Here is a 19,639-nt window from a genome sequence, read left to right as displayed (position 1 = left end):
CCGACTGATTTCAATTAAATTTTCATTAAAAATAACTTTGGATAATTTAGTACAACTATCAAATCCATTCTCTGAAATTGTGGTAACATTTTCACCAAAAGTAACATTTGATAAACTTGTACAATAACAAAATGCTTGCTTGCCAATCACAGTTACTGAGTTACCAATTTTAACAGATGCTAGATTACGCCAAGCTTTAAATGCATCATTTGGTATTGTAGTAATTCCACTTTCTATAATTAAAAATAAAGTTTCTTTTTCATATTTTTTTGCACTTTCAAAATCTCCTTGTGTTTTTAATGTAAGTGTTTTTGTTTTATTATCAAATATTTCAAATGCTTGAATTGTAAAAATATAAAACATGAAAGAAATCATTCTCATTAGTATGAAAATAAAATAACAATGGTCATTACTTGTATATGAAAAAAACGAGACACAAAACTAAATTAAATATTACAAGACATTGTCTAAATATTAGTTTTTGAAGGCCTTATTGCACATATGTGAACGAAAGCCACTTTTACACAACCCAATCGAAAAAAGTTATTATTATTTTATATATAATGTGTCCTATTCTCTAAACGGTCGTCTGAAATTAGATCAAACAAATTTTCTCTTAATCTTATTCTCATAATTCGATATAAGTATTTGACAGAGATTAAGAATAATAGCAAAGGATATTATTAAATCTTTATATAACAAAAACTCTTATATAGAGATTTGACACTTAAAATTAAAAAAAAATATATCTTCCTATAAAATTGGTTTATAAACAAATTTTTTGTGTTTTATATATTATTTATTTCCAATATATATTATTTAAATCAAATGTTTAGCAAAATTAACAATGTAATGGATTTGTAAAAAAGAATTTGTAAAAATAGATCAAAAAAAGTATAATGTTAATATAAATCGTTTGTTTGTAAATATTATTAATGGTTATTCACACACACACACACAGCGCTATGTGAGCTTCGTGCTACGCACTCGCTCCCACTCGCGCTACATAAACTAAAGGATGAACGGCTAAAATCGATTGAATTATCATAAATCGGTTGGTTTTGATTGAAAGTAATTAAATATATTTAAATTCATGATAACATTTATTTTTTAAATGTGTGAGGCATGAATCCGGCTGAGTTGTTGTTAATCCTATGTGGATTTTAGTGTTTTGTTGTTAATCCTATGTGGATTTTAGTGTTTGGAGCTTAATGACAAACTAACTAACTAACTAACCTAACAAAAAAAATTCGAGAAAGCCTTTTCGTAAAAGTCTATATATTTTTGAGGTTGAATTCTAACTTGATGATTTGACGTGAATTTTGCAAGTTTACGGGAGTTAATGACTATAAGCTAACGGAAAAGGCTTATTTCTATGTTGAATGTTGCATTTTATGCTGTTTATTAATGTTGTAGTTCAGGAAACGCTTGTTTGCTCAGAAAAAATAAAGTTAGTTTTATTTTAAATTTAATTTTTTTATTTGTATATAAATGAGTGATAAGTTAGTTTCACTTACTGCAACAACAACTCTTGAAAATTACGTTTACAATTACGGCAAAAGTTTAATGAAATGCTCGGTGAATGATTGTCCGATTGAAGTTTTTAAACCACAATCAAATTATTATAATTCTCTTTTATGGAACATAGAGCATTTCGAAAGCGTCATTAAACACAGTGAAGAGAAATTAAAACTCTTTGATAAAGAAGCAATTGATACTTACGTTAATGAAAATTTTGATGAACAGTACGATACTTTAGACCATAAAATCGAAAAGAAATTAAAACAGTACGAAGCTATTATCGGAAAATATGAATTGGATAAAGATGATTTAGAAGATATTGAAAATTTGAAGAACATGCAGAAGAACCTTCCAGAAATAATTGAAGATAGATTAATAAATAAATATTATCGCGAAAAATCACATTTACAAAGAAATGGAACAAGAACTTCAAGAACAAATTGTCGTTTACGACCGCTTAGTTCATGAACAAAAATTGACATTGGTTGAATGGAAAGAAAAATGTTTACAGAGAGAGCAAGAAGAAGAAAGAAAAAGATTGATTGAGTTTTTGTCGATTCCTCATTCAAATAAAGATGTTATAAGAAATCTTAATGAAATTGTACATGAATGTGTCAATAAGAATTATACGGAATTGTTGGACGAGTATTACGATATGTATAAAAATGCTTTTGATGAAATAAGTCGAAATAAATATGAAAAAACTATAAGAAACGTATTTGATACTAAGTCATCACAAAAAGTAATTAAAGCGTTTACCGAACACAATCAAACTTTGATTAATAGATTACAATTTCTGATCGCAAAAATACAATTTAATGAAACGGAAGAGTATCTAACAATTGAACACTATTTGAAGAAATCATTTGAAAAATTCATTTGCGATCATTTTATGACAATTTATAATTTCATGAAAAACTCCATCGGTTCAATAGCTAAAAGTTCAATAACATTTGAAAATTCAACTGCAATAAAAGTATATGCTCAGTCAATCGTAAGAGATATAAATCAAATTTTAATTAGAGATTTACCGGAAGTATTAGAAAGTAGATTTTCCGATTATATTCAAACGTTAATGGAGAAATTAGGAATTAATACAGAAGAGAAACAAGAAGTAAAAACAAAAGGTCAGAGTATTGAATTAAGTTTCGATTCATTTCTTAATTCAGTTCCTGACGGAGAATTAGAGATTGGTGAACTATGCGATATGTATAATAATTACGGTACTCTCCAACCTAATGGGAAAATTTGAATACCTTCCTCTCAAAAAGTGGAAATGCCTTTCAATTATGCGTGATTTTTTGAATAGCATTGAAAAATTCTTATTCAAAATGTTTTTGTGAGAAAATTTCTCACAAGGAATTCCTTATCAAATTCGATTTCTATGTTCCACATTTTTTGACATTCAAATTTCTGAGAATTTATAAATTGCCATCGTATTTTTTAAATAATTTTAAATTATTCGATATTTTCAATTTTAATATGACAAATATGCACTGACACGCAACATTCTCAGATATAATATATTTATTGAACTCAATATTTATAATAATATATATTAAATTCGTTTCCAAAATTCGGTCATAGGTATACTGGGAAGATATAAGAACTAGTCATTAAAAATACATAATATATGCACATAATTGAGAATATTAATTAATATAAATATGAAATAATATTCATGATAAGTCAAGATAAATTTTTTTTTCATTTTTAAAAGTGACATATATCACTTTTGTATGGTTTATTATCGTCGGTGCGCCGATGGTCAACGATATGACCAATTCATGCATAATAAATGAGCAATAAATAAACATATTTCTTGATCAATTCATTGCAAATAAAGTAAAAATTACCCAAAAATTTCATTAATCATTATTTGAAATAAAAATATATGGGGAGGGGGATGGGGGTAAAAAAAGAATGCTCCTTTTATCTCGACTTCTATTCAATAAAAATTTTTTTTAAATAATATCATATTTAAATATAATATGTGTGCACTAAGATAATATGAACAAAGTTCTTTAACTCCTTTCTGATGATGATAAAAGTTCGTTAGAAATTTTCGTAGTTCCCTAAATCACTTTAAAAAAGTCCGAAAAAATAATGGTCTAATTCGTCCAAAACTTCGTAATTAAATATCTCTTCATCATATATAAAAAAAAATAAAATCGTATATGAAATATCGAAGAATCTAATTAGAAAAAATAATGTATGTATAAGAATTTCAAAGATGATTTGTAAAAAATTCAAAAAAAGTGGATTTATCATGCCTATACAAATAAACTCATAAAATGCACTATAGTAACTTGATTTAGCTAGTTACAAAGATCTTTTCTAAATATTGATTATCTAATCCCAAAAATATATTAGGGTAATATAAGACGACACATTAAATAATTTTGGATATTTTTATGTATGCTGTGTATTAAATAAAATATGTTCGAAAGTAAACCCCATATAAAATAACGGTAGTTAGGTATAATGAAATGGTACATCATTCAAATGAATTTTGAGAAATACATATAAAGATTCATAAGAAGGTTTTTATTTATATAATAATGAATGGGAACCATCTGTTCTATTTAAGATATGAAAGTGATGATTATTACATTTATTAACTAATAAAGAACCTATTCATCGTTCAATGTCAATTCTATATAACAATTTACGCTGATAATGCTATTTGATAAAAAATCCTTTTTATATCATAATATATTCATTAAGGCACATATTTATAATGAACAATATTTCTTTGATAATATATCGCCAGAAATTTAATTTTTTATTAACAAAATAATAAGAAAACAGGAGTTAAAAAATATGATGGTTCATACCGATACACACACAATGCACACTAGTACCACACATATATTAATTATAATATACATTATACATTATTATAAGTTTATAATAGAAAAAAAGCAAATGAACAGGAAAACATATATATTTCATAAGAATATCAAATAACATATGAAAACACATTTGAACACCATAAATAACATAAGAATATGAATATTTACATTCGTAAACATATTGACTATGTAATTTACAATATATTATGAGGCTTGTTTTTATTGTAAGCTTTGCCGAATAATAACCCAATTTTTTTGGGCAAGAAAAATAAATTATATATAAATAAAACTATAATATGCTGATGCATTAAATGTTAATATACATATTCTACATAATCAGATAATATTTTAAAACTTTTTTCTTACTAACCAGAAATTAGGGTATTTAGATCAATTTATATTTACCCCCTATTCATATATCAATAATATATATTTCGATTTTATGAATATATAAATATCTTATTTTATCATAATATAATTGAATTTATATAAAACACCTTAAAGTTAATGTATCGATTTTTGTATAAGAAATTCTCTTAAATGATTATATTTTCTAATAATTTATGACTATTTACTCAAACAAGTGAAATAACTGCAGTTATAATGTGAAATAAAAGGGATATTTTCATCAAGTAGAGTTGCAAACATAAATTGTTATATAAAATTAACATTGAGTTACGGATGAGAACTTTATTAGTTGACAACATAATTTTATAACTTTCATCCTTTAAATATAACATTAGACTTTTATTTGGTATAATATAAATAAAAAACCTCTTTCTAACTTTCAGCAATATTTCTCAAAAATTCATTTGAATGTTGTATCATTTCATTTCTTCTAACAACAGTTAATTTATATGGGATCAGCTTTCGAACATATTCCATATAGTACAAAGCATACTTGAAAACTTTTAAATATATTTTATGTATTGCCTAATATTTAAATAATATGTTTTTTGTACTTACATATGAATATTTTGGGAAGATCTATGTAAATGACTCAATTAAGTTACTGTCGTCCATTTCATTAGTATACTGGAATAAGTATGATAAATCCACTTTTTTTGCATTTTTTACAAATCATTTTTAAATTTCTTATGCATATATAATTTTCTCTAACTAGATTATTTAATACTACATACATGATTTTATATTCTAAATAAATGAGGATAAGATATCTCATTATAAAATTGACATAAATTCAACCATGATTTTTTTCAAACTTTCTCAATGAAATTTTGGTCATCACCAAAATTTCAAACAAATTTTTTTTCATTATCAAATAAAAGTTTAAAAACTTTAATTCTAGTTTATTAATACACACATCTTATATAATAAAATAATATTATTCAAAATATTATTTATTCATTTGATGTAGAGATATGTGAGTCAATTAAAATTGACCCTCATATATTTTTTGATATATATTAAAATCCATTCATTCTATATTATGAAATTATATTATTAATTTTTTTATAAGCTAGATGTCTAGATATCAATAATCATAATTTATTCGATTACAAATATATTTAAACAAATTATTTTTATAAAATTTAATTGGATTTAAATAGAATATATTATATTTGATTTATTGAGCTATTTATGAAATATTATATGAATTAATTGATTTTGCTGATTATAATATTTGATTATTATCGACTTAAATCAATAAATTAATTTTCTTTTTATGTATACGCTTTTATTTATTATTCATATTAATAATAATTCAATATTTTATGCATTATGCGTTTAATATTTATTTGTTATTATGGATTACAATCAGCCTCAACAATTATCTTTCCCGTTTATCGATAATACTCTCTCTTATTTTTGGCTTTTTACGAATGAAGACGCAGCTATTCAATTTGCATTACAGAATGGAGTTATTTATAATCAAATGATGTGTGAAAAATGTAATTTCGATATGCAGATCTACAGAGATTCTTCAAAAGGATTTGGATACAAATGGATATGCCCAAGATGCCACAAATCAAAAAGTATTTTATATGGAAGTATTTTTTACTCGGCAAAAATACCACTTTCTAAGATTTTTTATTTATTATATTGTTGGGTATATAAATATTCATGTAAAGATACTGCAAGAGAAGTAGGAGTGAGCAGAAACACAGTGACTTATTATTTTACTTTATTTAGAAATGCATGTGATGCATATGTTTTATCTTTAGAAGGTCTTGTTGTTGGCGGTCCTGATAAAACTGTTCAAATTGATGAAACTTTAATGTGCCGAAGAAAATATAATGTTGGACGATGTTTAAATCAAGTGTGGATCTTTGGGGGAATTTGTGTGGAAGATAGACAATTCTTTTGTCTTGTTGTACCTGATCGAACAAGAGAAACATTAGAAGAAGAGATTCGTAATCATATATTACCTGAAACAAAAATAATTTCTGATTGCTGGAAAGCGTATGACTTTTCTTGAAGATGACAATGATTACGAGCAAGAAACTGTTAATCATTCATGTAATTTTGTTGATTATGAACCTAAAGCGCAAACTCAAATGATATAAAGACTTTGGAGGGAACTAAAAAAATTAATAAAAGATATGAAGGAATCCCAGAAAATAAAGTCAATGAACATATATCAGAGTTCATGTGGAGATGGAATGTTATTCACAATAAGGATCAAATGTTTAGGGCCGCCGTTCAATTAATTGCAGACACAAAGTTTACAAAAGTAATTGATTGCGATGGAGAAGAAGAAGAGTTGGAATAAGTAAAAATTCATATCTTCGATTGTTATGATCATTTTTTTATTTTTAGAAAATTGAGGAAAGAAATATAAATAATATTTTATTATGTTATTTAAATATCGATTCGTGAAAATTTATGTCACAAATTTCGAAATTTCGAAAATTTAATTTTTGAAAAATATGTATATATTATCTTTATTTGATAACATATCTTGTTATAATGTTTAGATTTGGTTTTGTTTAAATTTTTTGTTACAAATTTCGAAATTTTGAAAATTTAATTTTCGAAAAATATGTATATATTATCTTTATTTGATGACATATTTTATTATATTATTTAAATATTGATTTGTTTAAATTTTTTGTTACAAATTTTCGAAATTTCGAAAATTTAATTTTTGGAAAAAATCGTAATTAATCAATCCTATATTGTGGTAAACCTTAATGTATTATATACACTTTAGTCCTATTAATTTTTTTACATTAATTTGATTTCAAAAAAAATCATATCAATTTTTAAAAATCAAATAAATTCATTAATATAGCTCATTAATAAACTTGACATATGTTAAAAACTTCGATAAAATATTATTATATACATTAAAAATTGGATTTTTTAGGGATAATTAAATTTATAAATTTTTCTAATTTCGGATTTCAATCACATTTCTCATGTTTAGTAATGTATACATATTTCATCACTCGAATTTTGTACAACCAAATATATTGCAATCTTGAAAAAAAAATATAATAATTTTCGGTAAAATGATGTTCATTCAATTATTGAATGATAATTCAATATTCATACAGAAAATTCTGCGTAAAAAGCAGGTAATTCCAAACATTCATTCAAAAAGTGAACATTTTTTTTTTTTTTTTTACCATTACACACATTCAGATATGAGCGATAATATTATTATCTCGTAACTTTTTCATTTTTGTATGAAAAAAATAGTGAAATAATTCATTCTATTTTTAAAAAATGTTAGAATATTTTTTGAAATATAAATCTAATGAAATATATAATTTTTAATGACAAAAATTGATATAATTTTAATTCGATAATAATCTTTGTTCAAATATTACCAAAAACACGGGGATTCAACTTATTCAAAGTCTCATATGTACATGAATGTATATCTTATAATATTTTCAAAGTTACCAAGAAAATAAGTGTATAAAGTTATTGTCATTATGCTAATTGATTTTATGGGAAATATGAATTTATCGATCATTTTTTGATATGATCACAATTAGTTCATTTTTTAATCATAGTTATAATTAATAATCATTAATAAACTGTATATTAATCTTGAAATAGTTCAACATGAAAACATTTTCATTTTAGATCTTAAAAGTCTTATTTGTAATTATAAATCACTTATATATATATATCCATTGAAATATAACATTATTAAAGATTTTTATAGGTGATTTCACGAACCTTGATCCAAAAAATAATTGTAATTTACAATTTATATAATTGTAGCATAAATATAATTTTCCGAAAAAATCATTTTTAAATATTTTATAGTTTCCTCTCTATAATAATGAATGAAATCTACGCTCTCTTATATATTTTATATCAAATTCATTAAGTACAATTACTTTTATTACATTTCAAGTTACTACTATTTCTTATGCATAATATAAAGAATTTTTTTTTAAGTTAGGTATCATAATAATTCATATAATTATATTAAATTTATACATTTTGTTCATTGATAGATCAAGATAACTTAGAATATTTGAAAAAAATTTCATTATTTAAATCATAAGAGAGAGACTAAATTAAGGTAGAGAAGTCATAATTTATTATAATAAACAAATTAATATAATATACATATTTAAAAATCATATATACTCATATTTATTAATTTAATTCATGCTATGTTATATTTGTTAATGGACATGTATATTAAGTGTTTTTCAATGTTATCCTATGTTAACTTTTTTTTTCCCCCTATTACCAAAATTGTTTGTAAAAACTAGTCTTTTGCGATTATGGAATCGTAAATGGAGCTTTATAGATATTTATTAACATGTTAACATTATTATAAATGATTAAAGGAATAAAATACACTAATAAAATTATAATTTTATATACAAATGTTATTAAAAAATCTTGTTTTTTATGAACACAGCCATATAATAAATGTTGAAATACCTAATTCTCTTTATTACAATAGAATAACTTATTTTATAGAATATTATTACATGAAATTATAATTCCAAAATCAGCGATGTCAATTTCTCCAAAATATTTTATCTCATATTGTATTATGTTCATATATGTTAAAACCATGCGATTTTTCGTGTTGTATTTCATTCGAATAATAGTAAGGGATTCTAATTATTCTTTTTATTCACAATAAAGTAAGGACACTTAGTTTGAATAAACTTTATACAGTATTGAATCGAAAATTACTTTAAATGAATTCAAATAATATTGTTATTTCATTTGATTCATTATATCTTGTAGCTTATTCACTCATGATTCTCCATGTTTACTTATGTTAATTCAAATTCATTTGTGTTTGTATATATACCTACTCATGTTCATTAATGAATGCTATAGTTAATTCATGTTTATTTATTATTCTTTATGTTGTTTTTAAAAAAAAATCTTGAGAATTGATTTTAAAAATGAATAAATCTCAATATTAACTGAATATAAATCAAAATTAATGAAACTTTTAATATATCATATAATTTTAAAAAATGTGATAAAGATATTTTTCAACTATTTAATTTTAAGTGAAAATGATTATCTATCATAAAAAAAATTCGAATATTTTAATATTTAACAATAAGCATTAATTATTATAGATATTTTTTGGTTTACAAATCAAAATTATGAATGTGTACTGATTTATCAACAAAGCAATATTTTTTTGGTGGCGACCGTTTAAAGTAAAAATCTATTTGGTGACATTTTATAAATTTCCAGAAATTTATATGTCAAAAAATGTAGAACATAGAAATCAAATTTGAGAAGGAATATTTTCCCACAAAAATATTTTGGAAGGGAATTTTTCAATGCTATTCAAAAAATCACGCATAATTGAAAGGCATTTCCACTTTTTGAGAGGAAGGTATTCAAATTTTCCCATTAGGTTGGAGAGTACCAAGGGCGGAGACCAGAGAAGTAGATAAAGTGCAACAGGGGTGGGGGTTAGGCACTTTTTCTTTTTGTTGTTGACCGTTATTTAGGACGATTAAAAATAAAAATATTTAGAGCCTAGTCTTTTCCTGCGGAGGACGTTAGTTGGTACCTCCAAAGGATTATTACCTAGGCTCTAAATTATTTTTTGTACCAATTGAATACTTCAGTTCACTTTTAATTGAATACTTTACGTTGAAATTCAATTCATTTTGATCGTCTTTTTGGTGACCGTTAAACGATAGGATTTTTATTCCAATTGAATAGGCATTCAATTTAGGTACCTTCAATAACATTTAAGGTTAAATTGCAAAATGAATTAATTTTTTATTTAATTCATTAAAATAGACTTATCCAGTCTGGTACTTAGGAATACATCTTCTTCAGATTTTATTTCGACTTCAGTAAATCTTCTTCGTAAGGCATCCAGATCTACTTTATTTTCTATGCATTCTTCCATTGAGTAATTTGCAGTGATTACTATGAACCATTTACCCGGATTAATCACTGTTCTTGCTCCTTTTATTTCTTGTGTTTGATAGTAACGATCTGCCCAAGTCTTCAGGAATGACATCAATACTTTAATTTTATCAGGGTCTACATCTTCGAATAGTATGCACTTTGTTTCCAAGTCATCATAACCATCAAACCATTTATTTTTGCCACTTCGTACATATCTCATTTGGCTCGAATTGGTTCCTCACCCATCTACTCTTTCCGACTCCAGGTGGTCCCCATATCCACCAGTTCTTTAATTTCAGATTTCCATTCCATGCATTACATTTTTTGATATGATCACTCTTCCAATCCAATAATTTGTTCCTTTGGTGAAACGCCTCTAATGGATATTTATTAGTGAATTCCAACCATGGTATTGTAATTAAATCATCCAACAATTTCTTGGTCCGTTCTAATTTTTGAAATATACTTCTCAGTATCTTGAGTAAATTCTCCTAACTTTAAAATATTTCTTCCTGTTTTTGTGCAATATCTATAATTGTACAATTCTGACCCATTTGCAACTATAAAAATAACAACCTGGGAAAGCTGCACTTAATGTGTTTCTATAATAATTTTTTTCTACATGTAAATATCCCTGAATGTGTTTAGTTCCCGTCGAGGGAGCGAATTCCTCTTCTGCAATTAATCTTTTGATGTCATTGATAATATTATTTCTTAACATTGTATTTAAATCTTCCACTGCATCTTTTACTGATAATAATGTTTGCCAATTATCTGGTGGGTTGTTCCACGTAAAACACCACCTTTTGGCTCGTGGATTTACTTCCATCTGAATGAACTGATTTTATCCGACCAAATATATCCATTGAAATTTTATTTTATAATTTGTATCTCATACATTTCTTAACCGTTGGAATTTTTTCTATTCAATTTTCTTCTTTTTTAGTAAAGTATTCAATTGACATGTTGTAAAATTAAAGTTTTTCATGTAACATGTCATAAGCAAGTTCCTAACTTGACATTATGTGGGAAAAATCATTTTTATTTTTAGATCCATGGAATATGAAGAATCCTTTGATAATTTTGGTTTTAGCGACGACAATTTTGATTTTAATAATGTTTATCCTGAATCCTTACAATCGGAAGACGATGAAAAACCGTATCCAATACCTCCTCCAGTATTTACTCCCCCTGCTCCATGTCTTATGCCAGACAATGAAGGTCAAGTTAAATCCATATATTTCAGTAATGTTGGCCTACTTAAGGGCAATCGTATATTCATAATAAATAAACATACTTTGAATATATATATTTGAGAGAGTGTTATTAACATTAATATTTGAAATTATAAAACTATTCGAATATGTGAAATTTATGATCGAAATATAATATGTAAATGATAATGTATATGTTAATGTAAATGTATTAGCTAATGTTATATTCGAAATTGATACAGTGATGCTTTGATATTGAATAAACGTATTTGATTTAGTGAATGTATTTGATAATGAAAATGCGCTTGATTTATTATATGTATTTGAATTAGTAAATGTATTTGAATTAGAAAAAGTATTCGATAATGAAAATGAATTTGATTTAGTAAAGTTAAAAAAAAAAAAAAAAGTATTTGATAATGAAAATGAATTTGAATTCGAAAATGTATTTGAATTAGTAAATATATTTGATTGAGAAAATGTTTGTGTTGATGGAATGCATTCGTCAATTATTGTTCCTTTGGCAACAGAAAACTGCCAAATGTGTCACCATTATATGTCGAAGGCACCATAACAGATGTAACTGTGACACCATCAAATCCATTTCCAACTGTTGGTGATTCATTACCATTAAAATAAATACATTTAAGTGATGGACAATAAGAAAATGCATAATTTCCAATTGTTTTAACATTTTTCGCCAATAAAAAGTGTTTCTAAATTAGAACATGAATAAAATGCATAACTTTCAATAGTTTCAACATTTTCTTCAAGAATAATCGTTTTGATATTATAACATGTCATAAATGCTCTTTCACATATTGATATAACTGAATTTAGTATTGTATATGAATTTGTTACATTTCCTGGTGGATAAATAATTAATTTTTCAATATTTTTATCATATAAAATTCCATCATTTTCATAATTAGAATAATATAAATTTTCATTGGAAACATAAATAAATTGAAGTTTTTGAACAATATATAAATGGATTTGCTGATATTGATGTGACTGATTTTGGAATTGTAATGTTTTTGATATTAACACAGCTTTGAAATGCATAGTTTCCAATTGTTATTAAATCTTCTCCTAATTCAACAATTTCTAAGTTATTACAGCTTGAAAATGCATTTTTGACCAATTGTATAAACTAATTTACCAATTTCAACTGAAGATAATGAATTCCATTTTGCAAAAAGCTGAACTTGGTATTGTATCAATTCCTTCAATGATTAAATGTTGTGCTGAATTTTGATGATTTTCATAATCATTTGAAAAATCAGTTTCATTATTTAATATTAATGTTTGATTTTCATTAACATATACAAATTGAAATGAATTTTTGATAAATAAAATAAATATTAATGAAATAATTTGTATGTTACATTTTGTTTTGTTGATATTATATTTTTTAAATGAATTATTTGAAAATAACCTCAAGAAAATAAAATTAAAGACAAAAAACATAAATTATTAATGTTGAAATATTGAATAAAAATAAATATTTTAAATATTTTGTGCTTATATTTTGAAGGTTGATTAATTGGATGTTTGATTTGAAATATATTAATAAATACATTTTTTTCATTTGAAACATTTCTTTGTTCTTAAAGAAATTATTTTTATTTAACAAATGAAATGAAAAAAAATTGGAATTAAAAAGTAAACTTTTTTGAAATACAACATCAAGGTTTTTGTTTTTACTAAGCATATTACATGGTATATGTTTCATAATGCGAATATTTTTATAAATTTTGTTGATTTGTGATTTTAGAGTATAAATTTTTTTATCTCTTAAAAAACTTAGACTAACACATACAATTTGAGATAGAATCAAAGTTATATAGATGTACAAAAACATACACTGGATATAACTTGTTTTCTCTTCAACAATGAATTTGATTTCTTAACGGTTATCTATTGTTCGCATCGATGGGTATACCCAAAATTTTAATGACACGATCGTTTTGGCTTTGGTTCAAAACGCTCAAGCTAAAAATTTATAAATTAGGTCGTAAAAAACCAAAGTCAATCATTTTAATATTAAGTATCTACTCTCATATATTAATGAGAGATCTCGTTATTTACACCTTTAATATTAACTAAGCTATAATATCATCTTTCACTTTTTTGAGTTATCGCAAAATTTACAAAATTAGTAAGTTATACTTAAATAAATTATAATAACTCAAAATATTATAGTAAAAATTATCAGAAATTGTTTAGTGGGCATTGTATTTGGTGAAAGCTCATTAAAACTTTTACTTATGAATACATTTTTAATTTAATATCATACAACATTACACATTTCATGATTTTATATATATTACACCATTTTATTTATTATTCTTGTTCCTCCTCTTTTTCCTCGTTTTTTTCCATATTTTCCAATGGTTTCGGATCATCTTTTTCATCAATCAAAGCAATCGCTGGATTTAAAAGCTAATTCTGATATGCTTAATTCGAACCGCTACCATTTTTCATTTTCAATTTTAATTAACTCTTTAAGAGCTTTATCATGATTTGATCTGCTTCTTCAGGCGTGAAGCTGTCGACAGATGCTATCCCATAGACTTCGACAACATTAGCTACACTCTTGACGATCCCCTTAAGGGTAACTTGCTTTCCTCTGAATCTTGATAAAGTTCATCATCATAGTTTGTAACTTCATTAATGACATCAACAACCTTATTTGTGCCGTCAACGACTTTCTTAAACTACCAATTGAACTGGTAGGAAGATATATTGAAAGGAAAGAGATTTGAATTTGTTTAAAATGGTGATAAAATGAATTTTTAAACGGTTCGCTTTAACGTTCTTTTTCTTGGCATAATTATTTTCTAAGAAAATTTCCGGCATAAAAAACCGGAATCGATTCACTTCAGCATAAAACAAAAAATAATTATAAAAACAAAAAATTTATTCTTGATTAATATGCGAGTTAAGAATTTTGTATCTTTTAAGCTGTGCCTCATATTGGTCCTTGAAAGACGCATAAAATCTTTCTGCGTTAATTTTCCTAATTCGAAGCATTTTTTCTTCTGATTTCAGTTCATCGAACTTTTGATTTAAAGTTTCTTCTTCTGTTTCTATTTCATTTTCTTCTTTCATTAACTTACTTGCGTAATTATTAATTTCTCTTTCTAAGTTAATAATTCTTCGATATTCTTTTTGCATGTTTTCTTCCATTAATGGAACTTGTTCTTCGCCAAATATTTGATTTTTTATTTTTTCTATTTGCGCTTTTTTAATTGCGTTTTGATTCTTAATTACTTTATTTGATTTTTGTAGATTTATAATATTTTGATCATTTCTTCCAATTTCATTTATTTTATTCTGTAACAAATTATTATTTTGTTTTAGTTCATTAATTTTGTTTTGTAATGTTAATGTGTCTAATCGATTCTTTGTTTCGAATTTATTCTTTTCTTCTTTAAATTTATTTTCGGTATTTTCAAGTTGCATTTCGATTTCTTCAATTTTGTTCGAATATTCTTCTGTGAGATTTTTATATTCGTTCATTTTATTCTCATAATTTCGCTTGCGTTCAGATTGTATTTGTTCGCGTTTATCTTTCTTCGCTTTAAGTGATTTGGCTCTTTGTTCAAACTCATTCATTTGCTTCTCTAAGTTATCTTTCTTTTGTTTAAGTTCATCATTTAATTGAAAATATTTTTTTTGTTCTTCTTCGGCTTTAAGGATTGTTTCATTAAGTTCGTTTTGTGCATCAATAAATGCTTTGTTCATTTTTTCACCTTCATTAAATTTTGTTTGTATTTCTTCCTTTTTTGCTAATATTTTGCCTTTTTGAAACTCTAAAGAATTCTTTTTCTTGATTGTTTCATTAAGTTGGGTTTTATGTTCAAAAGATGACATTTCTGACTTTACAACTTCTTCTTCTTTAAGTGTTAAATTGTCAACAAGTTGTGAAAGTTTTTTTAATTCTTTGAGTTTATCTTCTAATAAATTAATTTGGTGTTTTTCCTTGTCAGGCGTTATACGCTTTAATTCTGATAGCTCGAATTCGGATTTTTCTACTTGAAATTTCAAATCTATAGAAAACTTTTGGAGAAATTTTGATTTTTCACCTGCTTCTGGTTGATCAATTTGAGCATGAACATACTTGTCAGGGTCTACATAGTAAGGTTCTGTTTCTGTTTGGCCGTTTTGTGCATTTTTGTACTCTTGATAATCCTGATCCAAAAGTTGCTTTGCTCTTTCTAACTTTGCTTTCTCTTCGGATAAGTTTTTCTCTCTTTGCATAAGCCTTTGATAAAAAAGTCCATTCTTATTTGAATAACTTATTTTGGGACTGCTTTGTTTCATCTGCTTTCGAAGAAAAGACGTTAAGGGAATTCTTTTTGCTGTCACTTTTTCAAGCCAAAACATATTTCAAATTATTACAACATATATAAAATTATTAAAATAAATCCAAAATTACTAAAACATATTCCGAATTATTAAAAAATATTTCAAATTATTAAAACATATTCCAAATTATTCAAATGAATATTTTTTGCATTAACATCAATTCCTTTATCTAAAAGTAATTTTACTATTTCTATATTATTATTTCTAACTGCTATATGAAGTGCTGTTTCAAATTATTAAAACATATTTCGAATTATTAAAATGAATATATTTTGCATTATCATCAATTTCTTATTTATCTAAGAGGTAACAATGGGTGCTCATGACCCAAGTCAAATCATTTTAAACAGATGTTATAATTGCGTATTTCCCATCAACACTTCTTGCAGAAACAGTACTGGATTAAGATCTTTCACTTCTTGAAAGATTACAATTTTTATCATATTCTTGGAGTATATTTTTTGTCTACAGATATTTTATCAAAATATCACCATGCCAAAAAACATAAATTTATGAGTCCATATGATCTTAATACATTGGATAAAGTTCTTTCCCTTATATATTCTTTATGTTGTGTTCTTCAAGATCCAAGATAAGTTCATATGGGGGCATTAGGCACAGATTAGTTTGAACACTTTTTCGGACATATTAGAAGACTCTGTTTAAGAAATGATTCTCCAACATCATTTATGAGATCTGTTTTATATTTAGTTTCAAGACATGTAATTTCCAATGAACCGATGAATGGATTTATTAAAAAAAAGATCGGATAGTACTAAAATGGGAAAAAATGAAACATTAAACTGCCAGCACATTGGAAAAAACCTATATGACGCAATAGAAATATTAAAAATACCAAAAATTAAATCAGATAAATTCAAGTTTAAAAATTTAATTCATAAAAAAATTTTCAATTTTTTTCAAATGCTGTAAGAGCTAGCATGTAATAATTCATTAGTAATGAAATTTGATTTGTTTTTAACCATCAGAGAAGCTTTATGTGCTTTGATATTGTTGTTTTAATAATTCAAACACAGTTTGTTAAAAAATATTAAATTAAAAATAATAATTTACTGAAATCTAGTGTTAAAAATATCTTGTTACAGAGCATTGAAATTAACTTTAATATTTGCATATTAGCACATAATATCCAAATAATTTATACAGCCAGTTATAAATAAAATAAAAAACATTATTTCAATGACGATACATGTAAAATATTCAATACCAGTTGTAAAATCTTTTATTTTATTTTTGTTATACAAAGATCGTTGAACGAATTTATTTTAATATATTAAAATGTCCAATATATCTTGTCGGCAAACGTATACGTTTGTTTTCTTTCTTCGTGAAATGTTAAGGTAATTAGTACTGTTAAAAAGTTGGAGGGGAGTCATTTTTTAGTCACTAACTTCCGAGTATTTCCTGGAAGTAACCCAAAATATGTGCGATCTAAAATCCACAATGTTTATCCCAACTTCAAACGTGTTATTCTCTTGCAGCAATGCCCAGTGATATTTCTTTTCTTGGTGGAAAGTAAAAATAAGAAATTGTTTGATATTTGGAAATATGGTTCTTATTGAAATGACAGGGATCAATGAATATGCTTGGGATCTTTCTGAGTTAAGTTTGAGAATAAAAAAAATGTTATTAAAGATATGTTTTAAAAAAGAATATTTATGATCAAGAACTGGCTATATTATTTTCAAATACAATTCATTCACCTGTACACGGCAGCTATTTTGGGTGTTTTTCAATGTATTCTTTCAACGTTTCGTTAATAAGTTGCTCTGCTAAATGTTCCGAAATTTCCTTTAAACTGTGTATTTTGTAAAAATACTTGAAAGAATCATTGAGTGTTTCTTCTACAATTGAATCAGCATACTCTTCAATGGTCAACTCTTTATCTTGAGAGTGAATTTGTTTAATGCAACTTTCGATTACTTCATCAATAAGCTTTTGTGTGAACTCTGAAGTGATGTGACGGGGGTGTTTCGTTTTTTGCTTAGGTTCATTGTTATCATTAGATGGTTTATGAGATGAATAGAATTCTGTATATGACACATTGATAACATCATCAACTACCTCGTCTGCAATTGTTTCAATGTCGTACTCTTTGTTATTTGAACCAGAATTTTTATTTGATTTATTATCTTTTGGAATATTGTTAAACTTTGATGGGTGAGTTGTATGATATTCTTTAATTGCGTCTTTCATTACATTCGTAATTATGGACTCTGCATAATTTAGCATTTGATTTGGCTTTTTTGTTGATTCCATTTCTCTTTAACGGTTTTCAGCTTTTACTAAAAAATGTAAAATTTCAATTGAATTTATTTGCCAAATCACATCTTCCTTCTAGCAAAATAACCACAAATTTAATTTAAGCAACTAATTTGAATGACACAAAATGATACATCCGAGATGATTTAGTTAAATTATTTAACATTAAAAATAGGAATATTTAATACTTATGCAAGAAGAGCAGCTGGCTGTTCTTCGGCTGGTTCTTCTTCTTCCTGTTCTGGTTCTTCTTGTTCTTCTGGTTTTTCTTCTTGTTTCTGTGGTTGACCTTCTTCTTTCATCAATTCGTTGAGCATTGATTCATATTCTTCCTCAGCATATTGTGAATCTGCTGAATTCATCTCATGCGCTAACATTTCGGTAACTTCGTTAATGCGATCTGTAAGTTCCTCATTTTCATCCATAAGTCTCTCAACTTCTTCAATTGGCATAAGCTTATTCATCTGATCAAGAACTTGATTGGTTTGTTTTATATTATTCATAAACTCCATTTGCATAGTTTTAGTTTCCATGTTATCAAGTGATGTTTGAATGTTGTTCAACATTTTTTCAGCATTAAGAATCATTGTTTCTTTTTGTTTCTTGAGACGTAGAACTAATTTAGCTCGTTCCACCTTTTTCTCCTTAAGTAATTGTCTAGCTGTTAATGTCATTTTTTCAGAATCTTCTTCGAGATGATTTTGATATTTTTTAAGCCGATCACGTGTAACCTTTAAATCAAGAACGGCTTTGTCAATTTCATCTTGCTTTACCTGCTGTGGTTGTGATTTTGATTTTGATCGGGAAAGCCACCCTCCCATCTTCCTTTGTTCTTGACTTTTTGATATAAACAATTGAAACCACTTTTTTGCCACCAAAAGAATTATGAACATTACACCATTCAATTACCTATCGATCTCAAAACCGAAATTACTTTTCAAAATCATTCTATCGTTTTTTCTTTTTTTTGTTCAACAAGGCAATTTGATCAAGTTTACACAAAAAAAAATTATGAATATTCATCAAACATAAAGTCCGAAGAAAAAAAACATTTGG

At 25.5% G+C, this 19,639-nt stretch overlaps 2 protein-coding genes across 2 annotated transcripts; both read right to left on the bottom strand.

Moving 5' to 3' along the window:
• Positions 1 to 14,848: 14,848 nt before the first annotated feature.
• GO595_000725 (uncharacterized protein) lies at positions 14,849 to 16,255 on the bottom strand (the record flags this gene model as incomplete). The annotated part of the gene is made up of 1 exon (XM_067920694.1): positions 14,849 to 16,255. The coding sequence occupies one exon, from the start codon at positions 16,253 to 16,255 to the stop codon at positions 14,849 to 14,851; it is 1,407 nt and encodes a 468-aa protein (XP_067779194.1).
• A 2,516-nt stretch (positions 16,256 to 18,771) lies between these two features.
• GO595_000724 (charged multivesicular body protein 6-A) lies at positions 18,772 to 19,404 on the bottom strand (the record flags this gene model as incomplete). The annotated part of the gene is made up of 1 exon (XM_067920683.1): positions 18,772 to 19,404. The coding sequence occupies one exon, from the start codon at positions 19,402 to 19,404 to the stop codon at positions 18,772 to 18,774; it is 633 nt and encodes a 210-aa protein (XP_067779193.1).
• Between the last annotated feature and the right edge of the window lie 235 nt (positions 19,405 to 19,639).

Source organism: Histomonas meleagridis (genome assembly GCF_020186115.1).
Source record: "Histomonas meleagridis strain 2922-C6/04-10x chromosome Unknown contig_11, whole genome shotgun sequence".
Classification (NCBI taxonomy): Eukaryota; Parabasalia; order Tritrichomonadida; family Dientamoebidae; genus Histomonas; species Histomonas meleagridis.
This window is presented reverse-complemented; position numbering and strand designations above follow the sequence as displayed.